This window comes from Apodemus sylvaticus, chromosome 1 (genome assembly GCF_947179515.1).
Source record: "Apodemus sylvaticus chromosome 1, mApoSyl1.1, whole genome shotgun sequence".
NCBI classification, from domain to species: Eukaryota; Metazoa; Chordata; class Mammalia; order Rodentia; family Muridae; genus Apodemus; species Apodemus sylvaticus.
The window spans coordinates 202,155,529-202,182,983 of NC_067472.1; the positions used below are offsets into that span (position 1 = coordinate 202,155,529).

A 27,455-nucleotide genomic window follows, 5' to 3' on the forward strand; every position below is an offset into this window, starting at 1 on the left:
CGCACATTCGGACGCAGCTCATTGGCTGCTCCTCTTCCGTGGGGGCGGGCCTTAATGTTTCCGCGCTCCCTTTTGGGTGGCGCGGCGCTTAGGGGAGCCAATCGCAATCGTCGGAGGGGGAGGACACAGTTGCTCTGCTTCTTTATTGGGTTTTGTAACCTCAGAGAGGCTGATGTTGGCCTAAACTCAAACCACCCTGCCGGGATCGGTTTCGGGGCAAAGCTGCCATGAGTCCTGCGAGCCGCGGGCGGCCCCGGCAGCGGCTAGGGGATCGCGGCCTCATGAAACCACCTTCGCTTTCCAAGCGCCGCCTGCTGCCGCGAGTGCAGCTCCTGCCCCTGCTGCTGCTGGCGCTGGCTCTGGGCTTGGCTTCCTATATCGTCTGGAATAGCTGGCACCCTGGGGTTGAGGAGGTGTCCCGGAGCCGGGATCTGCGGGTGAGCCCGGGCTGGGGCCCAGCCGTGTCATTTCCCTTTTCCCTTCGTATTGAGTCTCCGGTTAGCGCGGCCTTATCATTTGGCCCTCGCCGCCTGTGCCATTTCTTTATCCATCACTTGAGCGCGTGCCCCTACCCAACAAACCCACCAAAATATGGCTTCAGGCTCGTTTTGTGATAGACCCCTCTGAAGATGACGAGTCCACATAGCAACACTGGTAGATCTGAGTCCTGTGCACAAGCCATCTACTTAGAAGTCTCCGTCAGCCTTTGCAATTTTCTCGCCAGGACTGCGGTAGGCTGGACCAGATTTGCTTTGAAGATTTCTCCCAATCTAGGAAATCTTTGATGCTGGAGACTACATTACCAAGAAGAGCCAGGACTCCTAGTGGGCAACGGCGGCCAGGATAGGGTGGGAATGGGGTTGTATTCATATTTCTTTTCCTCATCCCAATTCCCAACCAAGGTCCCGCTGATCGGAAGCCTTTCAGAAGCCAAGCTGCGGCTGGTGGTAGGACAGCTGGATCCGCAGCGTCTCTGGGGAACTTTCCTGCGTCCCTTGTTGGTTGTGCGACCCCCGGGTAGTCCTGGCAATCTCCAAGTGAGAAAGGTAAAGGGTTTTATTTTTAACTCCCAACTTCCTTTCCCCAGTCTGTCAGGCATTGAAGATCCCAAAACAGCCAGGAGGCAGACTGATGGTGGTGGGAGGCAGGAGATCGGGAGTAGTGGGGAGGGGAGTGGTGGGGGCGGGGGCGGCGGCGGTGGGTGAGGCAGACTAGATTCTCTTGGTGGTACACAAATCCCACACTATACGACCCCCACCAAAAGTTTACCCTATATTAGGCAGAAGCAGTGTACTCTCTGGTGAAGTCGGAACTAATATGATCTCCACTATACAGATGAGGAAACTGAAGTTATTACATTTTGTCCAAATCCCACAGCTAATTAAAATTAAAATCCAAGAAAGTTGGCTTCAGAATTAGTGGTCTGGTGCCATTCAGATACTGTGTTTAGGATCCACCATAGTTGGACTCACTTCTTAACCTTTTTGTGACTCAGTTTCCTCATCCTCAAAATGGGGACACTTAAAAAAAATTTAAAAAAATGGGGACACTCATCGACATTGTTGATTTCATAGGGATCCTAAGACAGGCTTGGCACATAGTGAGAACTTTTTAAGAGTAAGTCAGAACATGGCTCCACTTCCTTAGAATTATCCAACGTGAGGATGGGGGCGTGGCTCAACGGTAGAGGCTGGCCTAGTAGTCACCAGTTGGGGGCTGTGGCTGTGACTGTGTAAGCATCGATCCTCAGCACCATGGAGAGAGACGGGACAAGAGAAAGGTTGGAAGAGAGTTAGTTGAAAGTTGGCCTACCTGTGATTTTGGAAGAATCAACATGAGGGGAGAGAGGGAGAGAGAAGCTGGGGGGGGGGGAACTGTCTCCCCACACCTAGGTTTGTGGTGGTCTGGGTTTATAATCCTATCGTTCTGGAAGCAGAAGCATGATCTGGAGTTCTAGGCCAGCCTAGGCTACACAGTAAGTTGGAGGCTAGCCTGGACTACATAGTGAGACTCTGTCTCAAAATAAACCATGACAAGAATTGTTGCTATCAAGAGGTATGGGTCTCCTACACGTGGCGCCCAGCTGCTTCTCAGCAGAAGTCTATGTCGAGGGAATATTGTAAACCAAAGCGGGACTTTCTAGTCACCCAGACTGCTCTGCGCGGCTCCAGTCACAAGGCCCTTCTCCCTACCTCCTCCCCAGTCCCTGTCCACCCTCCTACCTCTCTCTTGCCATTAGTTCCTGGAGGCTACGTTGCAGTCCCTGTCGGCAGGCTGGCACGTGGAACTGGACCCATTCACAGCCTCGACGCCCTTGGGGCCACTGGACTTCGGGAACGTGGTGGCCACACTTGACCCAGGAGCTGCCCGTCACCTCACCCTCGCCTGCCATTATGACTCTAAGTTCTTCCCTCCTGGGCTGCCCCCCTTTGTGGGGGCCACAGATTCAGCCGTGCCCTGTGCCCTGCTTCTGGAGTTGGTGCAGGCCCTTGACGTCATGCTGAGCCGACTCAAGCAGCAGGTGAGGAGCAGGGAGGCTCGGGCCCCCCGCCCCCACCCTCGTTTCCGTCTGCTTTCCCTTTGATAGAGGGGTTCACTAGTATGTAGCCCAAGCTAGCCTCGAACTCAGTCATTCAGCCGTGACACCGCAGGTCTGGGTCACCAGAACTACTGTCATTCTTGCTTTAAGTCTCACCCGAGCTGTACTAACATCACACTCAAGAATGAATTTGAACTTGTGACCCTCTTGCCTCCATGTCCCCAGTGCTGGCATCACAGTCATACATGAACCACCGTGTGTGTCTTATTTACCCTGTCGGGACACAGATCCCAGAGCTTCATGCAGGCTCAGTACGCCTTTGTCAGCTGAGCTGAGCTACATCTGCAGTCTCCCACAGGGACCTGCATTCTAAATGGCAGGTCCTGCCCTCCTGTGTCTGCAGACTTCTCCCAAGGACAGGTTCCCCCCGACCCCCAGCCCCACGTCATAACCCTAAGCCTGAGTCCTGAGGATAGACCTCCTGAGGTGCGAGCCACTCTAGCCACACCCCTTTCAGTGTTCCTCCAATCCAGAGGCTTCATTTCCACCTCATTAGCATTCGCTGTTGCCACGTAAAGCTCACTTTTCACTCTGCTTCCCCCCCTCCCCCGCTCCTGGCAGGCTCCCCCCCCGCCTTTTATTTGCAGAGAAACCTTTCAGACCCCGCCCCCGAGTAACCTTCGGGTCACTGCCCATTCCTTACGGTGCGGATGACTCGTTTTTTCTCTAGTCTCAGTATGTCCCACGACGCGGACCTGGCTTCTTCCTGTTGTGTCTTCCTGAGCCAGAAAAGGTCTGACATTAGTAATCTGTGGACTGAGTGAAAACACAAGTCTCGTCAGCTCCTCAGTTTCATCAAGTCTTCCTCAGACCCTTCGCTGCCTCCCCATTGCTTCTATTACAAAACAAAGCCTGAAACCTGGCTCTTCCTAACCCCCGCCCTCCTCTCACAGCCCTCTGGCCCCAGCTGCTCCAGGCTGTCCCCCTGGCCTGCGAATGCAGCTCGCTGTTGGCTACATCACACACAACCCATCACTCTCAGTGCAAACACTCCTGTCCAACCGAGCACTGGCCTCTGAGGTCAGATCACCCGGCAGCCTCTGAGACTCTCAGAAGCTGGTGATCTTGGAAGCCTTTGTCTTAACTGTGTTTTTGCTGTTTGTGCAGTGGGTCTGTCTGTCTGTCTGTCTTGCCCGGCTAGACTTAAGTCGTAATAACCAGAGCTGACCCTGGCTGTCCAGGAACTCACTCTGTAGACCAGGCTGGCCTCGCACTCAGAAATCTGCCTGCCTCTGCCTCCCAAGTGCTGGAATTATAGGCGTGCGCCACCACCGCCCGGCTATTTTCAATTCTTACAGACCTGGAATCGAATGTGACCCTGTGACTAGAACTGTTGCTAACCCCATTCATAGATGAGGAAATTGAGCCAACCCTGGTGGCTAAGGCCTATAATCCCAGCTCCTCCAGACATGGAGGCCTGAGGAACTGAGAAGTTCAAGGCCAGCCTGGGCTACAGAGTGAGCTCAAGGGTAGCTTGGACGATGAAACCCTGCATGTCTAGCATATGGGCATTCCTAGAGCATTCTCCAGCAGCACAAAAGCGGAAAAAAATAAAACAAAATAAAACTGGGTATTATGCTGCACGCCTGTAACTGCAGGCACAGTGAAGAGGGGTGGAAGGTGCGGGGCTGGCCTAGACTTTATCTCAAAACAACAGGAAAAAGGTAGTTTACTTTATCTAATGACCACCTACAGTGTGGGTGGATTTGAACCCAGTCCGTGACTTGTGTCACCACACTGCATGTGGTGAGGACGCCTGGGGCACAGGGTGGGCCCATGCCAAGGGTCCTGCTGATTTGGTGGCTCACTCCATAGGCAGCACCGGTGACCCTGCAGCTCCTCTTCTTGGATGGGGAGGAGGCACTGAAGGAGTGGGGACCAAAGGACTCCCTCTATGGCTCCCGGCACCTAGCTCAGATCATGGAGTCTATACCGCACAGCCCCGGTCCCACCAGGATCCAGGCTATTGTAAGATCCATTCCTCTGGGCTCTGGAGCAGGGCGGGGGAGATGGGGATGGGAGGGGTACAGCCTCCAGCCCTGGACTCTTCCCCCAGGATCTCTTTGTCCTTCTCGACCTTCTGGGAGCGCCCAGTCCAATCTTTTTCAGTCACTTCCCCCGCACAGCCCGTTGGTTCCAACGACTGAGGAGCATAGGTAAGAATGCATGCAGACACCGAGCCTGTGCCCTCCCCCAGCCCTCCCTTCCAACCCCCACCCCCACCCCTGCACTAAGAAACTAGGGCAGAAGCAGGCTGACCCTGTGAAGGCCAAGGGTAGTGATCTGATACTAGAATCCTTTTGTTCAGTTTTGATTTTTTTTTTCTTGAGACAGATTTTTATTTTCTATATAGCCTGACTGTCCTGGAACTTGCTACTTAGACCTGGCTGGCCTTAAACTCAGAAATCCACCTCTCTGCCTTCCAAGTGCTGGGATTAAAGGTGCGTGCCACCACAGCTGGGCAAAAGTAGAATTCTTATGTGAGACTGGCCTAGTTTCAGACCCTGGGTCTGCCTGGACAGGACACTGGTCTTTCAAACTAATATTTCTTCTGTGGAAAGTGAGCACGGTGATGCTGCTGAGGGCCGTCGCTCTGGCCTGGCCGTCGTGGTGTGCACGCCTGCACACCAACACTCGGGAAGCTGAGGCGCGAGGATTGCATGTTCAAGGCTACCCTGGGCTACATGGCGAGTTTCAGGCCAGGATAAGCTGCCTGGTGGTGTTGACCTATATCCCGGAACTTGGGAGGCTGAGGCAAGAGAACTGTGAATTCTAGGCAAGCCTGGGCTATGAAGCGAGGTCTTATCTTAAATAATTGCTGATACTGGTGGTTCGTGCCTGTAACAGCACTTGGGAGGGAGTTGTAAGGTGGGAGGCTTAAGGAGGGTTCGTGGTCATCTTCAGCCACATATACAGGGAGTATGAGGCTGGCCGCAGCTACCTGAGAGCCTGTCTCTGAAAATATCTAGATAAATAGAATAGAATCGAATGGAATAGAATAGAATAGAACAGAACGGAACGGAACGGAACAGAACAGGGACACTGGGTCAGTGACATGGCTCGGTGGGTAAAGGTGCTTGCCTCAAAATAAAACTAGCAGCCCGTCAGTTCCCCAGAACCCTTGTGCAGTTGGAAGGAGAAAACTGACCCCACAAAGTCTCCCCACCCCCACCCCCCAAGCATACACGGGAAAAGGAAATCGAGGCATCCATCTCCTACACAGAGGAGGCGTGAATGGGACCAGGTACAAGCAATTTGCAATTAAAACAAACACATGGTGCTGGAGAGGTGTCGAGGAGTTAACACGCTGGCTGCCCTCTCAGAGGATCTGGGTTCGAGTCCCAGCACCCATGTGTAACTCCAGTTCTAGGAGCCTCCGCAGGCACCGTGTGCACACGGAACACGTGCACACGCACTGGTATTGGGATGGCTATACTGACGGCTGACTAACCTTGCTCTCTAATCCCACTCCTTGCCAGAGAAGCGCCTTCACCGTCTGAACCTACTGCAGTCTCACCCCCAGGAAGTGATGTACTTCCAACCCGGGGAGCCCCCCGGACCTGTGGAAGATGACCACATCCCCTTCCTTCGCAGAGGTACTCACTGGGGTCAGGGGTAAAGGACGCCTCCTTCCCAGAGCTAGGGCCGCTGGCGGGCGGCTCAGTCCTGATCTCTTCATGTGTAAATGGGGAGCGTATCATATATGCAGATACGCCTCGGATTTGACTCGGAGCGGAGCCCAGTATATGGAAGCACACGGCGCCGCTCTCGCAGGCCGGGCAACGCTGCTCCTTTTCCTCAGTGCTTCATCAGTGAGGCTACGGGTGGGCCAGGAGCCAGGCGCCAGAGTGCTCTAATGGCTGCCAGGCCGGCTGCCCCTGCCGACTCAGGGAAGCATTCAAAGAGCAGGATCCCAATGGAATACACACAGGATACAGCTCTAGTCTGCTGACTTTGGTTTAAATCTTGACTGTATTGTTTACTAGGGCTAGAACCCAGGCAAATCAGTGTGCCTGTTTCTCTGCTTCAGTTTCCATAGCTATAAAATGGGAGTTAAAGGCAGCAGTAGTGGACAGGACGATAGTCTTAGCACGAGAATTATTTGAGACTATAATTTTTTTTTTTTTGGTTTGTTTGGGTTTTTTTATTTTTTTTGAGACAGGGTTTCTCTGTATAGCCCTGGATGTCCTGGAACTCACTCTGTAGACCAGGCTAGCTTTGAACTCAGAAATCCACTTGCCTCTGCCTCCCAAGTGCTGGGATCACAGGCGTGCGCCACCACTGCCCGGCGAGCCTATAAATTTTGAAAGTATACTTCAGTGGTAGAACCCTGCCTAACTTATCTTAGCACTACCCAACCAACACCATCCTGCCCCCTTCCCCACATCTGCTAAACCCCATCCCCTTGGCCAGGGACAAAAAGCCACCCCAAATCTGAAAGGAAGATGAAGCCAGCCTGGACAACTTACTATAGTGAGACCCTGTTTCTATAAATAGCCAGTCATGATTAATTAAATACGGGTAATGACGGTAGACGCCCACCTTACATGTGACTCCTTTGGTAAAGTTCCTGCTGCTTGTGCTTGAAGTCTGTGCTGCATCCCCAGCAGTGAGTGCACTGGGTTTGGTGCTGCAGATCTGGACTCCCAGCATAGGGGGGAGCCAAGTAGCTGGGCCGGCGGCCATTGGTGGCCCGCATCAGCCGTGGCCTTTCGTGGCCCCGTGGCTTTGTATGTATATCCCGTGAGGAGCAAGAGCCTTTCTCAGCCTCTACAGGTCCTTCAGTTTTGAGGATCTTGAATTTGTTATGTAAACAGTAGTTCTTATTTGTTCTTGTTTTTCAAGACTGGGTTTCAGTATGTAGTATAGGCTGTTCTGGAACTCACTTATGTAGACCAGGTGACCCACATGGTCTACCTCCCAGCTCCTGGGATTAAAGGAAGGCATGCACCACCACAACCCCGAAATTAAAATGCTTAAACTACTTTTATTTATTATGAGTGTGCATGTGCATAGGTGTGCTGGTGGAGGTCAGGGGTCAGAGGTCAGCTCGTGTGAACCAGTTGTCCTCTTCCTCCCACAATGTGCCAGATTGAACTCTGGTCACCAGGTTCGGCTGGAGCCTGCTGCTTCCCTGACTTCTTGACTTCTTTAGTTTAGTTTAGTTTAGTTTTGTTTTGTTTTGGAGACAGGGTTTCTCAGTGTAGCCCTGGCTGTCCTGGAACTCACTCTGTAGACCAGGCTGGCCTCGAACTCAGAAATCCGCCTACCTTTGCCTCCCAAGTGCTGGGATTACAGGCGTGCGCCACCATGCCTGGCCTTCCCTGACTTCTTAAACAGCATGTTTCTTCTTATATTTAAAGTCTTTCCTCAGGGCTTGGGGCTGTAACTCAGAGGTAGGGTGTTTGCCCAGCATGCCAAGGTCTTGGGTTGAGAAAGCACTAGCAGAGTTTCTTGCCTGTCTGTGGGTTGCAACTGGTGGATGAATCTCCTGTCCCCTCAGGGGTCCCGGTGCTCCACCTCATTGCCACACCCTTCCCTGCTGTGTGGCACACGCCTGCTGACACTGAAGCCAACCTCCACCCGCCCACTGTGCACAACCTGAGCCGCATCCTCGCAGTGTTTCTGTCGGAGTACCTGGGACTCTAGCCTGCAGCCTGATACCGTGAAGGGACCTTATACCTAGCTGAGGACCGGACAGGGGCCAATGAGCCAGTGTAGGGTGACCAGGCTCACCTCAGATATGTGCTACAACCATGCAAGCCACCGTGATGCACGGATATGCAAGGACCACTGAGGACATGAGAGAGCCCAAGGAAATCGGGAATCCTTTGGCCTCTGTCCTGAAGTAAAGAACTGGAAGTTTCCAGGGACCAAATAATGTGTCATGGGCTGGCACCTGGACCAGTACCAGCAACCAAATGAATCTCTGTGGCCAGTGTTTTATGTCAGTTCCTTGGCTACCGTACGGACCCCGTTCTGACTCCACATGGCATGGGCTCGTCCCTCAGGACAGAGGTGAGGCCTAGCTCGGTGTCCTACGGGCTGCTTGGCTCAAGGGTGCCGACCACGAGGGTTAAGGGAACCCAAGGCCACAGCTCCCATGAGAAGTGACATTAAGTGGGCGTCCTCACTGCAGACAGCGAGGCGTCCAGAGTAAGAAAATGAAATGGTTCTCAAAGTACCCCACAGGGCTCGCCCTGCAGGAACGGATTTCAAGTGAAGCTGCCTCTGAGGATATTGGGAAATACTGGCTTTGGCAGGTTTGAGAATGGGAATGGACTGAGTAGACTGAGACCCACCTGGACGGAGTCAACCCGAAACTTCTTGTGTGTACAACTCTAGTGAACAGTTCCTTTTATTGTCTTTTTCTTTTTTTTGAGACTGGGTTTCTCTGTGTAGCCCTGGCTGTCCTGCGACTCGGATCTGTAGACCAGGCTAGCCTCGAACTTTTGAGATTCGCCTGCCTCTGCCTCTAAAGTTTTGGGATTGAAGGCGTGCGCCACCACTGCCCAGGTAGCCTGGAACTTTCTATGTAGACCTTGAACACAAGAGCTGTGATTCCACCTTCGCTGGAATTGAAAGGAAAAGCCACCACACCCAGCCCTACTGCTTTCTTTTTTTATAGTTTTATTTTTATTTCATGTGCAATTGTGTTCTGTGAGAGTGTTAGATCCTCTAGAACTGGAGTTACAGTCAGGTGTGTACTGTCATATATAGGCACTGGGGATTGAACCTGGATCCTCTGGAAGAGCAACCATTGCTCTTAAGTACTGAGCCATCTCTCCAGATGAGGTGTATATAGCCCTGACTTCTCTGGAGCTATGGTGTCCAGGTGTCCACACACTTAGAACCCTCCTGGGGTAGCAGGTTTATATCTTGCCATAGGCAGCCTGAGCTTGTTTCTCAAGCCCATTAAAGAACAAAACAAAAACAAAAAACAGGCTCCCTAGCTGGGCGCTGGTGGTGCATGCTTTTAATCCCAGCACTCAGGTAGAGGCTGGTGGATCTCTGAGTTCGAGGCCAACCTGGTCTACAGAGTGAGTTTCAGAACAGCCACAGCTACTCAGAAATCCTGTCTTGAAAAGCCAAAACAAACCCAAAAGGAATTAGAAACCAAAAAATCCCTCCCAACCAATCAAAAATAAATAAAAATACAAAATGAAATACAACAGGCTTCCAAGATCCAGCCCAACTCTACTGCAGTACGAAGAGGAGGGGCAGGGGCACCGTCGTCATAGCGGGTCATGAATGCACCTTCATCCCAGCACCTGGAGGCAGAAGCAAGTAAATTTAGGGGACACCAGGGCTACACAACGAATCTTGTCTAGAAAAAAACCCAAACAACAGCAACAACAAAAACAACCAAACAAATAAACAGAAAACAACAAACAAACTTGTGGGAATTGCTTCATCAATTAGACCACCTTATTTTTTTTTTTTTTTTTGGATTTGTTTTTTTTTTTTTTTTTTTTTTTTGAGACAGGGTTCTCTGTGTAGCCCTGACTGTCCTGGAACTCACTCTGTAGACCAGGCTGGCCTCGAACTCAGAAATCCGCCTGCTTCTGCCTCCCAGAGTGCTGGGATTACAGGCGTGCGCCACCACCGCCCAGCTGACCACCTTATTCTTAAGGCCAGCTTGGTGAATGCAGCTGCTTAGAAAACATAGTCCAGGAAAACCACAGGTGGTGGGGACTGAGATGAAACAGCTCAGTCACCTCGGACTTGCTTAGTATGTGCAGACCATCCTTCATCTAAGATGAAGTGCTAACAATCAGGGTGTCCACTAGTGTCCTAGTCAACTTCAGCGAGTTCATCGGAACCTGAGCTATAACTCAGGACAGAAGAACCGGGAATGACGACACAGCTATATTCATCTTTGCTCGTAACTTCAAGAGCTGCCTGGGGTAGAATGAATTCCACACCTGCTTGGCAATTTAGTGAGGCCCTATCTCAAAGTGGGCTAAAAATGTAGCTCAGTGCCTAGAATCCCCCAGTGATTGGGGGCGTGGCTCAGCGGTAGAGCCCCGCCTAGAACCCCCAGTGAGGGGCTGGGGGCGTGGCTCAGCGGTAGAGCCCCGCCTAGAATCCCCCAGTGAGGGGCTGGGGGCGTGGCTCAGTGGTAGAGCCCCGCCTAGAATCCCCCAGTGAGGGGCTGGGGGCGTGGCTCAGTGGTAGAGCTCCTGCCTAGAATCCCCCAGGGAGGGGCTGGGGTGTGACTCGGTGGGAGACTGTTTGCTTACCATGTGTGGCTCTGGGTTCCATTCTCAGTGCCCCCCACACACACTCACCATCTGATTATTTATATATAGTGGTAGGAAACGAATGTTTTGGGTCTGTGAAAAGGTTTCAGTAGACAGGAATGTTTGATGCCAAAGCCTGATGGTTTCAGTTTGATCCTGAAACCTGTGGAAAGAGACCTACACGCATGTGCAGTTCCACATGTGTGCTCGCACTATGCATGCATCACACATACATTCTGACATGAACTCAGAGATCTGCCCGCCCCTGCCTTCCACGTGCTGGGGGCAGCCTGGCAAGAGGCTTATGTTCTAAGTGCCCAGCATGTCTCAAGTACGTGCGAGGAGTGGCTGTGGAGACAGATCAGTCCGTGGAGCGGCTGCGCACGAGCGTGGAGCTGTGAAATCCACACTCCAGACCTCACGCCCCACATAAGCTGAGCACGGCAGGCACATCTGGGTTCTGACGGATGAGGTGTTCATGGTGTGTACACCTCTGGCCACGAAGAAGCTTCCCTTCTGTCCCTTAGGGGCAGCAGGGGTCCTGTAGTCAGAGAGCGCAGAGATGGGTTCTTGAGAAATAAAAACGACCCTGCTCAAGCCACCACTGTTATGAGACATTTGAAACTACTAAGTCTTCTTCAGACTTAGGGCCTCAGCTGGGACGGATGCCTTCCTTCCATTCCGCCCAGCCAAGTTACCAAATCCCCTCTTAACACCACACAGACCAGTCTGAGCCCAGCTTTATAAATATTGATTTTATAGAAAGGACCAATTCAAAATTGGTCAGATGCCACACACTAGAAGCTTTCGGAACCACAATGAAGGAAAAAAAACAAAAGGAAACCCCAAAACATGGAAAAACCCTAAACAAATTATTTTGGACCAAACTGCCTCAAAATCAACGTCCCAGGTTAACCAAGGGATTCAAAAGAAACTTGTAGCTGGAGATGGGTACAGAGACCCTAATGCCTCAGAGAACCCCAAATGCAAGAGTCACGGGGAGACCCAGCCCCTGGCCTTCCCCTCCGGCCCGCCTGCCACCCAGCAGTGAGGCGAGGGGCTTCACAGCTTTACTGAGGAGAGTCAGGGACAAGAGCTCAGGGGCCCTCTTATGCTCGAGGGGACGGCAGCCCTCCTTTTCCTATAGGGGAGAAGGAGACTGGTAGTTTGAGGTTCAGAAGAAAACATTTTTTTTTTTTTTTATTTAATGAGGAAAACATCTAGAAATGGCGGGCTGCCTCAAAGACGTGCCGACTTGAGTTGCGAGCTAAGGGCCTGAAAGCGCTGCCCTCAGAGCGTGCCGCGTTGGTAAACAGCTCCAAAGACAACTGGGGAGGCACAGGTCGGAGGGCCAGTGTGAGGAAAGCCTCAGGTGGTACCAGAGTTAGCTGCCATCTGCCCCCTGCAGGTGGGTCCCTGGGGTGGGGTGCAGTCGCGATGGATGGAGGGGAAATTGAGATGTTGATTTAAAAAAACAAAAACAAAAAAACAAAACAAAACCCCACAGCCCTCTCTGAGGGTCCGTGGCCCTGGCTCTGAAGAATAGAAACCAACAGAGGTCAAGCAAGGTATTTACCCTGTTGACCCCAAACCCGACCCAGTTCTAGTGGGATGTCGGCCGCACGGACAGGTAGGTGTTAGCTGGTGACTCAGTCCTGGCTCCCAGCTCCCGGCACAGTGGGGAGGGGCTAGGTACCGCAGGTGCCCCGTGCCCGGGCCTCACCTCCCCTCTTCCCGGCCAGCACGGCCTCCACCCACCCCACTGCACGGCAGTACCCAGTTGTTGTCATGCAAGCCCAGGCGACAGCCCGGAGTCTCGCGATCGGCTCTGCGGCAGCACATCCAGTACGAACGTCCGTAAGGCAGGTCGTGGTGGTAGGGTTTGGGGTGCCAGCGGCAGAGGGACACATCACCCTTCTCGTATCGCTTGCGGCACTGCTTACAAGGGTCATCTCGGTAGAGCGGGTCCCGGCTCCAGCGAGAGTCCGTGGCACGTACGCCAAAAGCCTCGATGACGCCCTTGAAGTGGTGGCAGGTGCACTTGAGGGCGGCCAGGGCCCGCGTGGGCAGGAAGCTGAATATCTTGACCAGCACGTGCTCAGGCAGCAGCAGCATGTACTGCCGCGGCTCCAGAAGACGCTGGATCTTGAAGCGAATCTCCAGGAAGTCATGTGACACGTGCCGGTACAGGCGGCACAGGGAGGTGTCCGTTGTGCCCTCGGAATCATCGGGGCCTGGCACTGCGCTTGGTGTGTCAGCTGGGGGCGGCTCAGGAGGGCCTTCGGGACCATGGGACTGCAGGAAGAAGAGCTGGCCAGGTGGAGGCGGCTCCTCAGGGCTCATCGTCAGGCACACAGTCTCTTCCTTCACGTTCTTGGTGCCATCTTTGCCAAAGAAGATGCACGCATCCACCACCCCTGTCACCACCACATCTACATGGAATCCTGATGCGCCACAGTCCCGGGCCGGGGCTGGAGGCGGTGTTGGCGGGGTGTCCTCAGGCCTGGCCGGGGCCGGTGTCTCCCCCTCACTGGCTTCATCAGCCCTGGCCAGCAGGAACTCCACGTTGCTGGGGAGGGCGTCCCTGGAGGGGCTAATAAGCTGGTACAAGTCGCAGGTGATTTTGTCTTTGGCTCGAGTCCCAGGCCCAGGACTACCGGGGTAGGCACAACCGGGCCGCCCTCCACCCGCGTTGGGTAAGGTGCCATCGGGTGAATGGGGCTCTCGGACGTTGGAGATGCGGAAAGCTATGCGCACCTCGCCGGGCCCAGGGCCGGGCCGCTCCTCCTTGCGAAGACCCTTGGTTGGAGGGCTGTCCCGCTGGGCCTCAAAGTGGGCCACCGCCTCAGCAACTCGGCTGCAGTCCCCACCACCAGACCGCCTTTCTGACCCCAGCCCCTTGGCTGGTCCCCCCTGCTCAGCTGACACAAAGACCACAGGAGCAGGGGTACTGGGGCGGGGGTAACCCTGCAGGGCCAGGGCGGCTCGCTGTTCGACCAGGGCCACCATTTCTGCTACGGAGAGCAGGTCTACACCATCCCCGGATGAAGTGGGGGCCCCCTCAGTGGCAGGGGTTCCTTCTCGGCCCCCTTGGTCTGGAGGAGCCTTAGTGGGCTCAAGGCAGCGCCGCCTCCTCTTAGCTTTGGAGCTGTCACTGCCCCAGTGCCCTTTGACCTTCATAGAGCTAGCCCGGCTACCTCCGCCACACTGGTGGGCCACAAAGAAGGCCACCTTCTCTTTTGTATTTCCAGGCTTGATAACATACCACGTGTCCAGCAGGACTCGCCCCTCATCCCCGGAAGCTGCTGTAGAGAGGAGTGGAGCATGCTGGGAGGCAGGGGCTTCTGCAGCCAAGGCGGGTGGTGCGCTCTCCAAGTGCGCAGGCCTGTGGTCGGGCTCCGTGCCGCCGCTGGTGTCAGGGCAGATTGGCGACTTAAGGGCTGCGGAAGGTGGGTGTGGCTGGTTCTGGGAATACTTGCTGAAGGGCCGGGGGCACCAGAGCTGGAAGGGCAGGAGGCTGCCCCTGTCCATGCTGGGCAGTGATGGCACGCAGCTGCAGGCAGTCACTCGGTCTCAGGGCCAGGGTGGCAGTGGGGCGCTCTCCAGGCCACCTGCAGACACAGAAGGCTGCAAGGGTGAGCTCACAGCCTTCCTTCCCATGACCACCCACGCTCAGCTTCTGCACAGTGGACAGCCAGATTAAGGCCCCGAGAACTGTGTGCCCCAGACAGTGGAGGGGTGTAAGCCTCACCCAGCATGCGGGAGGGGGAACAAGAGACCCATTCCTAACACATGCACACACTCACACAAGGACACACACACATACACACTTTCTAACTCTCTCTCCGGCATGGGGTGCAGCTCACTGCTAAGAGTCACCGCCTGGAATCCCCCAGTGAGGGCTGGGAGTGTGGACCTGTGGGACAGCGTCAGCACTTGGCTTCACCCAGCGAGGGGCTTGGGCTGTGGCTCGGCGCAGCCCACCTAGTAGGCTGGACTGTGTCGCTAGCATGGCGAAGAGAACAAAACTCTTCCAGCCCCACATCCGGCAAGCAGAGGGATGCCACCAAAGTTTTCCTGTCCTCCTCTAATTTTTTTTAAAAGACAGGGTTTCTGTGTGTAGCCCTGGCTGTCCTAAAACTCATTACATAGACCATCCTGGCCTTGAGTACCAGGATTAAAGGAACGCAATACCACGCCAGGCCTGACCTTACCCTTAAGGGAAAGTACCAGGCTGACCAAGCTCCTCCTCCTCACACGTGCCCTCTACCAGCCAGGTCAAGCCTTCGCACACAGGGATGCAGTGATTAGGCAGGGGAGGAAATATGAAGCCGAAACCAGACAGGCCCTTAAGAAATTCACGCTTAGGACTGGAGAGATGGCTCAGCGGTCAAGAGTGCTGACTGCTCTTCCAGAGGTCCTGAGTTCACTTCCCAGCACCCACACGGTGGCTCACGACCATCTACAAAGGGATCTGGCGCCCTCTTCGGGCCTGCAGGCGTACATGCAGCAGAGCACTCATAAATAAATAAATAAAATTAGAAAAAAAAGGAAATCACTGTCCACTTGTTTTGGGTCACGGTGGTGATGGGCCTTTCTCTCCTTCTGAAGACAGGGCCGCATGGTAGCTCAGGCTAGTCTTGAACTCAGCAATCCAGTCCTCTGGCCTCATGCTGGGATTACAAGTGTGACACACTATACTCAGCTTTTTTTTTTTTTGAAATTATTTTTGGAGACAGGATCTCATTCTTTAGCCCCGTGAAACTCACTGGTAAGACAGGCTCTCATCAGGCTCCTCGCATTCAGCCTCCCAGGCGCATGGGAGCGACCGCAGGCCCCAGCCACACATGTGCCGGGCACCCTCAGCACTCAGTGGTTCTTTGTGTATGCCATGACCTTGCGCGCATCGGCTGACCTGGAAGCAGTTCTGTTCATGAGTCTGACGGCCACATTTCCTGCTCCACTCTCTACTTAGCAGGGAGTAGCAGACCTCTAGTCGCCATCTTTGGCCTATCTCTTCCACACACCTCAACATGAAAATAACCCTCCAACAGGGCATGGCGACGTATGCCTGTAATCTCGCAACCGGAGAGGCCGAGGCAAAAAGATGCAGAGTTCCAGGTCAACCTGGGCTACATCGTCAGACCTCATCTAAAAATGAGCCAATAAGCAAACAAAGGTAAAAGGAAACAAAGGCCCTGGTCACGCCAGTGGAACATAGCCAAAGTAAAACTACATGCCAAGAATTAGGCCCAGCCACTGCCTGTCTTTGTGAATTACGTCTTATGGAATCAAATTATGGATTCTTTCATGCACAAAGAACAGAGCTGCATGGATAACTGTATGGCTGGAAATAATTCGTTACCTAGTCCGTCACAGAAAAAGTTAGCTGATGCAGTCCACTCTAAATCTGGACAAGTCTGATAGATTAGCACTTCAGGGTCCCGCAGGTTACATTCAAAACTCAGACAGCCTCCACACATCGCCACCAGGGACAGAACGCCAATCTTAGGAATCCTCGCCCAACCCTCCTACCCTCATTCCCAGTATCTTAGTGTCCCACCAAATATCCAGACTTTTTCAAATTCTCCTTTAAAAACCCAATTTCCTCCCCAATACCCTACCAAGCCTGGTGGCACATGCCTGTAATCCCAGCACTTGTGGGCTGTGGCATGAGACAGGAGGCTAAGGAATTCTAGATCCTGTCTAAAAAAACATCATCAACAACAACAACAAAAAAATCAAAGTGATGCACACCTTTAATTCCAACACTTGAGAGGTAGAGGCTGGTGGATCTCTGTGAGCTTAGGGCCAGCCTGTTCTATATCTCTAGTCCTAGGCTAACTAGTACCACCAAGAGACCTTGTCTCATAAATAAGACTAGAGGGCTGAAGAGATGGCTCAGCCGCTAAAAGCACCTGCTGCTCTCAGAGGACCCAAGCCCGGTTCCCAGCACCCACAGAGAGGCTCTCTGTGACTCCAGTTCCAGAGGCTCTCCAGGGGCACCAGGTACGTAAGTGATGCATAGATACACATTCCGGCAAAGCAACCATATACATTAAAACCTTAAAACAGAATGCAGAATGTTGTCCAGCAGGGGAATGTCCAGTTATCAATAACTTCTCATACATCTGAAGACACACCGCAGTACCTGAATCTCACAAGGGACTCAGTGGGTCTCCTAACATCCTCAGATCATCCAGACACGGAACCTGACTCTACCCCTTCATTCCCCAGAAGCCCAGGAACCTTGAAAGAACCCCAGACAGATAATCACACCCTATTTAAAACGAATCCCAATGGAACCTCGAGAGGCACAATAGCTGACATGCGTCTCGAATCCCGCAGCTGTTTGCAGATGGGCCACAGCAAGGAAAGTGTCCTCCTGCCCTTGGTGACAAAGGTAGGAAGCATTCAAGCCCAAGGATTCTGGCCCCGAAATCCTCTAACCTTGTGCCCACCATGCACCCCCCAGCCACAAAGGACACTTCTAAAACGCAATTAAGCCTCCTACATTACAAAACAACCTGAACCCAACATGTGTCTTAAGCCCCGGGGAACCCTAAAGTATCCCCTCCACCCCCACAACTTCCCCAAGAGCTCAAAAACCGCTTAGAAGCAAAGGAATCCTCCAAATCCTGGACCCGCCTCCTTTGGGGCCTCTCCGGTGACCCCCGCCAAAAACCCGGACACGCCCCCCAGGCGCCCTCACCTGCAGCGCCTCCTCCAGGCGGCAGGGAGAATGGCGACCCACAAGCATGCGCACTCTAGCCTTGTGGGCCCGCCCCCCTCGCGCGGGCTGGCAAGCCGCGCACTCCGACCCGCCCCTTTGTTGACAGACCCGCGCGTGACGGCCCGGGCCAATGAGCGGCCCGCGTTCAGAGCCGTGCCCAAATAAGGAAGGCCCTGGCAAAGGGGCCAGGACGAGCGAGACAGGCCGAGTAGGCGGGAGGTGACAGGGAGGAGGTGGGCGGGATGGAAACAGTTAGGTGCAAGGGAGTAGGGACAAATTCCCGAAGCCCGACACTGCCGAACCGGAAACAGGTAACCCGGTTCGGACACAGACAGATGCACACAAGGAGAGGAGTATTACTCGATGTTCCCTGGAAACCAGAGCCCTGATTGACGGTACGGATTTAAAGGGCCACCGCGCCAGGGAACTGAGGACTGGGGCGGAAAGAAGAGTGTGGGAGAGTGATCCGGGACCCTGGCTTTGTTCACCAGTTGTGGGGGGATAGAGAAGTTTCTCGGTGGGACACCCTGAGCCTTGGTCACCTCGCCTTTAAAACAAATAGGCAAGCAGGAATGACACCGCGCCTGTAATTCCAGTAGTCTGGGAGGCTGAAGCAGGAAGAGTTAAAAGTCATATAAAATGGAATAAGCAAAAACAACGAACCCCCCCCCCCCCATCCACAAATAGGCAAACAGGGGCTAGACGGATGGTCGGGAAAGAGCACTGGCTGCTATTGTGGAGGACCCAGGTTCGCTTCCAGCACCTATATGGCAGATCACAACCGACTGTAAATCCAGTTCCTGAAGGCTGACACCCTACTTTGACCACTGTGGGTACTGCATGCATGGCGTACACAGACATAAGTGTGGGCAAAATATATTTAAAATGTTGAATATTAAAGAAGGTGGGAGTTGGGAAACAGAGGTAGGAAGACCAGGAGTTCAAGGCCAGCCTAGACTACATCAGATCTGACTCGAAAAGCCAAATTCAAAACTAAAAAACAAATTCTAACCCTGTACTGCTCCCCACAGTCACAACGTTGGCCATGAAGGCTAAGGTAGCTGGCTTTGGGGACCTGTCCAGTCTTTTCTGTCTCACACTCCCTATAGGGGAACAACTGGAAGTCACTCAAAAATGACTTTTAACTTATCCTAAACACCTTGTGTTGTTTCTAGCCTATGCTAGAAATTTGTTTTTAGAATGATGCGTTTAATTTGTTTAAAACAGATTTGTTTTTATTACTTTTAAAGTGTGTGTATGTGTCTCTGTGTGTCTGAGTGTGGGTGTGAGAATAGGTGCCCATACTCCAGATGAGGGCACAGGAGTTAGACACCTGTGAACCACCTGGTGTGGCGCTGGGAAACCAGCTCAGGGCGTCAGGAAGAGCAGCAAATGCTCGTCGTTGCGAAGCCGTTTCTCCAAACCTATAATCCACAGCTTTAACGAGAGCCACTAACTCGCAGTCCCAGAGAGCTCAACGCTGATAGGAGCAGGGCCACACCCTCCACAACTGCCCCCAATAGTCAGAGGACGCACATTCCTACACCCCGAGATGCACGCACTGTGGGCTTCTCCTGAGTGCATGCACACAAGCCATGGGCTCATAGGGAGGGGGAAGACAGCCACTCACAGGCAATGTAAACATGTTAATCACAATTGCAGATAGCAGCAAAGCACCTTGAATGAACTTACTCATCTAGGGCTAGAGAGGTGACTCAGCGGTGAAGAACACTGCCTGCTCTTCCAGAGGCCCTGAGTTCAAATCCCAGCAACCACATGGTGGCTCACAACCACCTGTAATGGGGTCTGACACCCCCTTCTGGAGTGTCTGGAGACAGCTACTATGTACTCACATACATATAATAAATAAATCTTCAGAAATGAATTCCCACGTCTCTCTCTCCAGGGTCTCAGTGTGTACTCCAGCCTGGCCTCAAACTCTTGATTCTGCCTCAGAGCACTGGGAGCCCAAGCTTGCTTCTCAACCAATGTGTCTCATTTGGACGTCATTTTTCCGGTCTCCGTTGCATGGAAGTGTGAGTGCCCGTGAATGCACAGGAGTGTAAAGTGGCCAGAGCTCAACACCACGTGTCTTCCTCAACTATGTAACCCTGGCTGGCCTAGAGCTTGCCTTGAATTCATAGATCTGCCAGCCTCTGCCTCCCCATTGGAAGGATTAAAGTCAAGTGTGCCACCATGACGGGCTGCACGTGGTTTTTCCCCCCCACATCGGGTAGCGGCTTGAGTAGGTGGCCAATGAGCAGCAGGAACTCAAGTGCCCCGCCCACTGCCCTCCAGGTTCTGGCGTTGGGTGGGAGCTGGGGATCTGAGTCAGGTCAATGCTTGCAGAGCAGGCACTTTACCAACTAAACTAGCAGGTCTTAACCTGTGGGTCACGACCCCTTGGGGTCTCATAACAGACATCCTGCCTATTAGATATTTACATTACAATTCATAACAGTAACAAAATTATAGTTATGAAGTAGCAAGGAAATCATTTTATGGTTGGGGGTCACCACAGCATGAACTGTACTAAAGGATCACAGCATTAGGAACCACTGGACTCAGCCATCTTCCTATAGTGTTCTTGTTTTTGTTTTTTGTTTTTTGTTTTTTGAATAGGTCTAAAGATCTTCTGTTTTAAGGTCTGTGTGTCTGTGTACAGGAAAGGGCGCCAGATTCCCTGGGGTTACAGTCGCAGATGATTGTGACATGGGTGGTGGGAACTAAAGCCAGGTCCTTTGCAAGAGCAGCAAGCACTCTTAATGTTTGAGCCACCTCTCATGGTCAGAGTCATGCCAAAGACTAGGAAGGGCTCAGGTAGGGCGGGGCAGCAGCCTCGGCTTAGACTGAACTCTGAGGCAGTACTATCCAGATTACCCCAGCTCGCTGGGCATGAACTGCATCATCACTCGGTCCTCCAGGCCATCACGGTCACTGCTGGCTGCCTAAAATACTGCCCCTCACCCACCTCCAGGACTCACCCTTTATATCCTTCAGGCTTGGCTCAGAAATTGCCTCTAGGAGGCCCATAGCTTCTACGCAACAGAACACAAACTCTCAACCCTCATTAGTTTTTCTCCTCAGCATGCATCATGCTATCCACCGCACTAACCACTCTGCTTACTAAGTGCGCCATCTGCCTTACTGACATGAAGCTTACGGGCAGACCTTTCCCTGTGTCTCACTGTGTAGTACAAGTTCATCTCAACCTGGGGAACCTCCTGTCTCGTCCCCTCAGGCCTGCAGCTGACACCACTATGGCTGGCTTGGCTGGAGTGCATCTGTTTTCTGTCTTGTGTTTGCCTTCTTGAAACACAGTATCCCCCAGCTCCTGGGAACAAGCACCTGCTTTCTTTAAACAGCCCAGGTTACCAGTCCACTGAAAGCGGGAGAAGCTGTGCCTAGCACGTGGGAGGTGTGTAATATTCGCTGTCTGAGTGAGTGAATGAACGAACGGCCTGACTGCTGGCCCACTTTTGCACATCTACTATTGGAGACATCTGCACAGCTGGCCACAGCAGACAGCTGCCCAGGACCCCCCCCCCCTCAGGGGCGCTCCGCCGCCCCCCCTCCCCCCCCCCCTCCCAGGCCATCAGTAAAGGCTTCCTCCCCTCTGCTCTGCTTCTAACCCCGTCCTGTCCTGTCTGTCCTGTCCTGTCGCTGTCAGCAGCAATGAGCTAGGTGGGCGGCTCTCTCCCCGCCAGGCTGTGTGTGTGTTTCCGGAGGGCAGCGATCTCTCCTCGTAGCTACCCCAGGTCCTTGAGGGGCTCCCTGATCCCTGGGGTCCACCAGCCCTTGCTCACCCACGGCGCCCCGGCTACCAGCCATGGCTAATTAACCTGGGCATCAGATTTCCTTGCTCTCCCAAGTTCAGTTGCTGCACCATCCTCAGTCTTGTTCTAGGACGTTAAGAACCAAGGTATGGAGGAAGCAGCCTGTCTGACAGCCTGAGGCGGGAAAACTGGGGCACAGGGAAGCAGCCTTGCCGGGTTTCTATCTGCTTCCAGGACCTCTAGGTGCCCAAAAGTTTAGATGGTTCTGCCCTGAGGACTATTGGTCAGAAACAACTTCAAAGCAAGCCTGATGGTCACATGTATAATCCTAGCTCTTTGGGAGGCTGAGGGAGGAGGGTCACAGTTTCAGAGCCAGCCTGGGCAACTTTCAGGGAGCCCTCCCTCCTAAAAGGAGTCCGAGGGCGTGGCTCGGCAGAACCCACCAATGGGGAGCAGCGTTTGAGTGCTCGCCTAGCGAGCAGAGGGCTCTGGATTCCCTCTCCAGTACAGAAACAAACGAATAACAAGGAGGCTGGAGAGGCGGCTCAGCGATTAAGCAGCACTGACAGCTCTTGAACAGAGGCGTCGGGGCTCAGTTTCCAGCACCCACATGGCAATTCACGTCTGTCCGTAACTCTAGTTCCTGAGAATCTAATGTCCTCTTCTGGCCTCTGAGGGCACTGCACACATGCAGTGCACAAACATGCATGCAGGCAAAATATCCATACACATAAAAATACATATATTTGAAAAAAAAAAAAGGCCAGGCATGGTGGTGCTCAATTTTATGATCCCAGCTGGGATGCAGGGGCAGACAGATCTCTCTAAGTTCAAGGCCAACCTGGTCTACAAAATGAGTACCAGGCCAGTCAGGGCTACATTATACAGAGTAATCCTGTCTTGGAAAAAAAAAAAAAAACAACAAACAAACAATAAAACCACAAACCTATTCTGTAGCTAGCTGTGGTGGTGTATCCTTTAATCCTGGCACGTTGGGCCAGATAGAGGTAGGTGGATCTCTGCATTCAGGGCCAGCCTGGTCTACATAGTGAATCCAGGCCAGCTACCCAGTGAGACCCTGCCAAAAACAAAACAAAAGAAAAACCTACACTGTGACAAGTGCAATTCTAAGCATTGGGAACACATAGGGAACAGGAGACAGAAATCCTCGTCCTCAAGGGGCTGACATACTAATTGGATAAAGGGAAAACAAAGATGTTGGCAGTTTCCAGGCTGAAATAAGCAAATATAGGCAAGGGAGGGCTGGGCTGCATGGAAGGTGAGTTTATGATTTCAGATCAAGGAGGCAGTGAGGATACAGAAAGGCCGTGTTCTTCTCTGCATGGAGGCAGCTGCCAGAGGCAGACTTGGGAAAGCTGTGCTTGGACGTAAGATGCCTTTACCACCACAGCAGGTAACATACTGTCATAAATGGAAAAGACAACTTTAGGTTTTGTTTTGTTTTTTTCTTTTTTGGTTTTATTCCAGACAGGGTTTCTCTATGTAGCCCTGGCTGTCCTGGAACTCACTCTGTAGACCAGGCTGGCCTCTAACTCAGAAATCTGCCTGCCTCCGCCTCCCAAGTGCTGGGATTAAAGGCGAGCGCCACCACCGTCCAACACAACAACAACTTTAGAGGTAGACGTGAGATCTCATGCCTGCAATCTCAGCATTCAGGAGGTGGAGGCAAGAGGCTCCTGGCCAATCAGGGCTACAGAGTGAAACTCTGAGGAAGGGTCAGGGCTGCAGAGCTGGCTTAGGGTGAGGAGCAGGGGCAACTCTTTGCAGAGGATCCTGTTCAATCCCCAGCACCTACGTGATGGCTCACAGCTGCCTGTTCCAGGGGATCGGATGGCCTTCACAGGCACTGCATGCACATGGTATAGACATACATACACCACTCATACATGGGCACCGTCAATCTGCATAAAAAGTGCTAGCCAGGCAAGCATGAAGAGCTGGGTTTCATCCTACCACTGCGTAAATAGCAGGGCATGGTAGCAATCAGAAATAGGAAGATCCCTGGAATTTGCGCGCACGCGCACACACACACACACACACACACATGATCACACCTCAGCCAAACACAGACTGAAAAAACAATTTAAGTTTTTTGTTTCTGTTTTTAAATAAAAGGCAAAAGAACACAGTACTTGGCTCATGTGGTCCCGGAGCTTGGGAAGTGGAGGTGGGAAAGCCGAGGCCATCCTCAGACACTGTGAGCTCAACACCAGCCTGGCTACATGTGAGACTCCTCCTCTTAGAAGAGGAAAGAAAAACAACAGTTCCCTGTGGTGGCACAGATTTATAATTCCAGCACCATATAGTTGGGACAAACTGACCAAAAGTTTGGGGCCAGCCTACAAGGACAGGACATGGTGGCTCCTGCCTTTTAATCTCAACACTCCGAGGGAGGGTGGAGGTAGGCAGATCTCTGAGAGTCCTGGGCCAGCCTAGCGTGCTTAACACATTGTTTCGGAGCACTGAAGCTACACAGTTAGAAAGTGTAACACATAAAATAGACACAAAGACACAAAGGTGTGTGTGTGTGTGTGTGTGTGTGCAAAATAATTTGGAAATCTGACTTGTTGTTTCTTTTCCTAAGACAAATGAGGGAGGGCATGGGGAAGAAGGTGTCAGCTCACCAGCTGTGACACAGGGGGACAAGTGAGAGGGGCTCCACTTTACCTCAAACCAAAAGGTGTTTAGGTAACTTAAGAAAGAGTGAAGAAACAATGTTAAAGTTATCCGGGGGTCGGGTGGGAGGACATGGGACACATCCTTGTGGGCCACAGCAATGTGGCGCAGGCAAGGCAGCGTGGGCATGAAGGGAAGCTGAAAATGGAGCACAGAGCCACTTGTGCCAGAGAACAGTACTCTGGCATCTTGAAAACAGGGAGCCACAGAGGGCAGAGGCCAGGCCAGGCCCTGGCACCTAGCAGACGCTCTGGCCACTTGAGAAGTGAATCCCGGCCAGCTGGGTGACTTGTGGGTACAGGCACTGCCAAGCCTAACCAGCCTGAATGCACAGGGTGGAAGGAGAAAACTGGCTCCCGCTGGCCTCCACGGGCACCTGTACCACACGCTACATAATAAATAAAGTTGTTAAGTGAATCCCACTTTTCAGAAGGCAACCTTTCTTTTCTTTTCTTCTCTCTCTCTCTCTCTCTCTCTCTCTCTCTCTCCTTCCCTCCCTCCCTCTCCCCCTCTCCTTACCTCTCCTCCTCTTCCTTCCTCTCTCTTTCTAGGAAACATGAAGCCCAGGCTAGCCTGGAACTCCAGCCCCTCCTATTCCCACCTCCATTGTGCCATGACAACAGGCTTGTGCCACCACAAACAGCTTTGGTGTTATTGTCTTGGAAGAATGGAAACCCCAGAAGGCGGTCGACAAGTACTGAGAGCATTCTAAACACACGCCTTTAATCCCAGCACTTGGGAGGCAGAGGCAGGTGGATTTCTGAGTTCGAGGCCAGCCTGGTCTACAGAGTGAGTTCCAGGACAGCCAGGACTACACAGAGAAACCCTGTCTCAAAAATACAAACAAAACAAAACAAAACAAAAAAATCCTAAAATTATATCTGTGGTTATTAAGCTCTTTCATAGTGGGACTGCTATTAGCTCCTTTTCTGATGGTCAAAACTGCAATGAGAACTCTGCCAATCTCCCAAGTGTCACCAGTTAATTGCTCTTAGATGGTAACCAGACTTTCTCCTACTCGGAGCACATTCCAAGAGGTTGTAAAACAATTAACCAAAGGTCATAAAAAGGGAAATAGTGATTTAGTATAGGTGCTAGGACAGAAGATAAAATATTGACAGGGTTTCTCTATACAAACTTCACTAATAACTTAGTTATGGTTTTTAATCCTTCAGTGAACCTGTGGAGCTGAGACAGGTGATGGGTGTTTAGCCAGATAATTAATTACTCCTAATGGATGTGCATGTAAGCATTCTCTGTTGTGAACTTCTATCTCAATTTATGATTTGATTTTTTGTGTGAACATGAGATGAACTTTGTATCATGTGATCATGTATTCTGAAAGATATATAAGTACTGAGGACAAAGAGATGAGAAGGAGAAAGAGAAGAAACTTTTCCCTTTCTTCATTTAGAAAAATTTTCCCCTTCCCCACTTAGGATCTTTCATAGGAAACTTTTGTTTTGTTTTGTTTTTTGGATTTGGTTTTTTTCGAGACAGGGTTTCTCTGTGTAGCCCTGGCTGTCCTGGAACTCACTCTGTAGACCAGGCTGGCCTCGAACTCAGAAATCCACCTGCCTCTGCCTTCCAAGTGCTGGGATTAAAGGCGTGAGATCAAGAGTTAAGAGGCTACCTCGAGCTATACACAGTGAGTCCCAAGACAACACATGTGTGCTGTGCAGTTACCCTAAGCACTTCCCAAACATTATCTCCGGAAACTCTCTAGCCTACCAAGGCTATGGATCTCATTTAGTAGCTGGACAGAGTCCCAAGACTTGCCCAGGTCACGCAAAAGAATTAAATCCTATCTGACGGCTGCTCTGGCTGGTGTCTCCAAAAAAGCAAATTCTGACCCAGACTGCAACTGTAGATTTAATGCTGGCTGACATGGAGGAAGTTGCTTCAACTCTGTGCCTCTACTTGCTTTCTGTAAAATGAAGATCTACACTTCAGACGCTGCCTGAATCCAGTGAGTTAATACAAACCCAACTGAAGCCAAACCCGGGCATTTCTTAGAAACAGATGCTAGCAATAAAGGGATGGAACTGGGGGGTGTCCCCTGCATAAACTGTAGTGTAGACTATTGTCAGGTTTTGAGAAAATGTCTGGGGCCGAACTGAAGAATAGGAAATCTTTTAGCAACTCTAACCCAGTCAACATTCCTAGGACGGGAGCTTCCCACCGAGAGCTTTGAAGCTGGGACTTAACTTTCCTACCAAAAGTATCAATTTTTACGGAGCCTCCCTTTAGCTACCCTCACAATGGCCTGCTTGTTCCCATCATACAGATACGGGCACAGAGGGTTACAGAGAGACTCGCACAGGTCACAAAGGAGGGTCAGAATAAGGAATCTGAAAGCTGGACTGCCCACACACACCACTTCTCGTCCAGATACGACCCGGGCTGGAAGGGAGCTAAAAGTTGTCTCTACGGACGCCATCTGGTCATATCAACCCTGAGTCCTGTGGCTGTCCAGTTTATTGGTAGTTTCTGTTTAGATCAAGGCACGCTCCTAACTCAACGCACCCTGCAGCGCCTCCTGGTCCTAGAAGCTAACTAACCTAGTCCACCGACGACTTCTACCTCCCGTCTCTTCAACTTGCCTTGACGCCCCCATCTCGCAACCCCGCAACCCAACCCAATGCATCCGCAGTTAGCCTCTCCCTTCACTCATCCATCTCCGACTCCGATGCCTGTCCAAATAACCAGGCTAACTACCCACTCTCGAAATTACCCACTCAGGGTCTCTCATCTATTCAGCCAGGACCCCAACCCCGAACCTCACTCCCCAACTCCCAATCCCCTTGATAGCTAATTCTAAAGCTCGACTCTCTCCACCTCCAAGACCCCTCCCTAGCCCCCCATTCTTCTACTTCCTCTGTCTCCTGTTCCTCTCAATCTCCACCCACAGTGATCTCCCCACGCCCAGCTCTTTCTTTAGCCTTAGTTTGTTTCTCTCGAACCCGAGTCCTGAATCCCCCAGCTCACACTCTCAAGCACCCGCAGGACCCAGCTTGGGGCTCTCACCATCTCTCAGCGCTGCAGCTCTCTCGACTACGCGGGTTTCTCCGACTCGCTCCTCTCCAGCCTCCCCTTCCGGGTTCTGGCCCCGAAGCCCGCTGGGAATTGGCGTACGGGCGGCCTTGGACTACAGCTCCCAAGATGCAACGCGGTAACTTGGAGGCGGAGTAGGAAACAAACTAGGCGGGCTGAGAAATAGAACGACTCTAATTCCCAGGAGGCAAAGGGCACACGGAAATGCGCAGGCGCAGAGAGTTCTCCCGCGCGGTTCTCTGGGAAATAGAGTCCAGCCGCCTCCATTTTGGCCCGAGGCCCTCGAAAAGGGAATCGAGGCTACTTCAAAGGGACACTAGCGAGGGATGGAGAGTTCAGGAAGAACAGATTTA

The 27,455-nt window shown here is 52.3% G+C and overlaps 2 protein-coding genes and 1 long non-coding RNA gene across 5 annotated transcripts; 2 read left to right on the forward strand and 1 right to left on the reverse strand.

The window, feature by feature from the left end:
- The first annotated feature begins 124 nt into the window (after positions 1 to 124).
- On the forward strand, positions 125 to 9,995 carry Qpctl (glutaminyl-peptide cyclotransferase like). The gene is made up of 7 exons (XM_052171875.1): positions 125 to 437; positions 903 to 1,046; positions 2,240 to 2,521; positions 4,415 to 4,567; positions 4,656 to 4,755; positions 6,079 to 6,195; positions 8,103 to 9,995. Exons 1-7 carry the CDS (start codon positions 228 to 230, stop codon positions 8,246 to 8,248), a joined length of 1,152 nt encoding a protein of 383 aa, XP_052027835.1. The 5' UTR covers positions 125 to 227; the 3' UTR covers positions 8,249 to 9,995.
- Positions 9,996 to 11,582: 1,587 nt separating this feature from the next.
- Positions 11,583 to 27,167, reverse strand: Fbxo46 (F-box protein 46). Of its 3 annotated transcripts, XM_052171858.1 has the most exons (3): positions 27,076 to 27,158; positions 22,298 to 22,429; positions 11,583 to 14,453 (listed from the first exon to the last, which is right to left on the reverse strand). In XM_052171858.1, the coding sequence occupies exon 3, from the start codon at positions 14,371 to 14,373 to the stop codon at positions 12,562 to 12,564; it is 1,812 nt and encodes a 603-aa protein (XP_052027818.1). In that variant the 5' UTR covers positions 14,374 to 14,453; positions 22,298 to 22,429; positions 27,076 to 27,158; the 3' UTR covers positions 11,583 to 12,561. The 3 variants fall into 3 exon arrangements, with proteins under 3 accessions (XP_052027818.1, XP_052027807.1, XP_052027825.1); XM_052171847.1 differs by lacking the exon at positions 22,298 to 22,429 and having other exon boundaries at positions 27,076 to 27,167; XM_052171865.1 differs by lacking the exons at positions 22,298 to 22,429; positions 27,076 to 27,158 and adding an exon at positions 15,612 to 15,876.
- On the forward strand, positions 17,807 to 19,772 carry LOC127675789 (uncharacterized). The gene is made up of 2 exons (XR_007975515.1): positions 17,807 to 17,970; positions 19,482 to 19,772. It is a non-coding gene; the product is annotated as an uncharacterized LOC127675789 (long non-coding RNA).
- Positions 27,168 to 27,455: the final 288 nt, after the last annotated feature.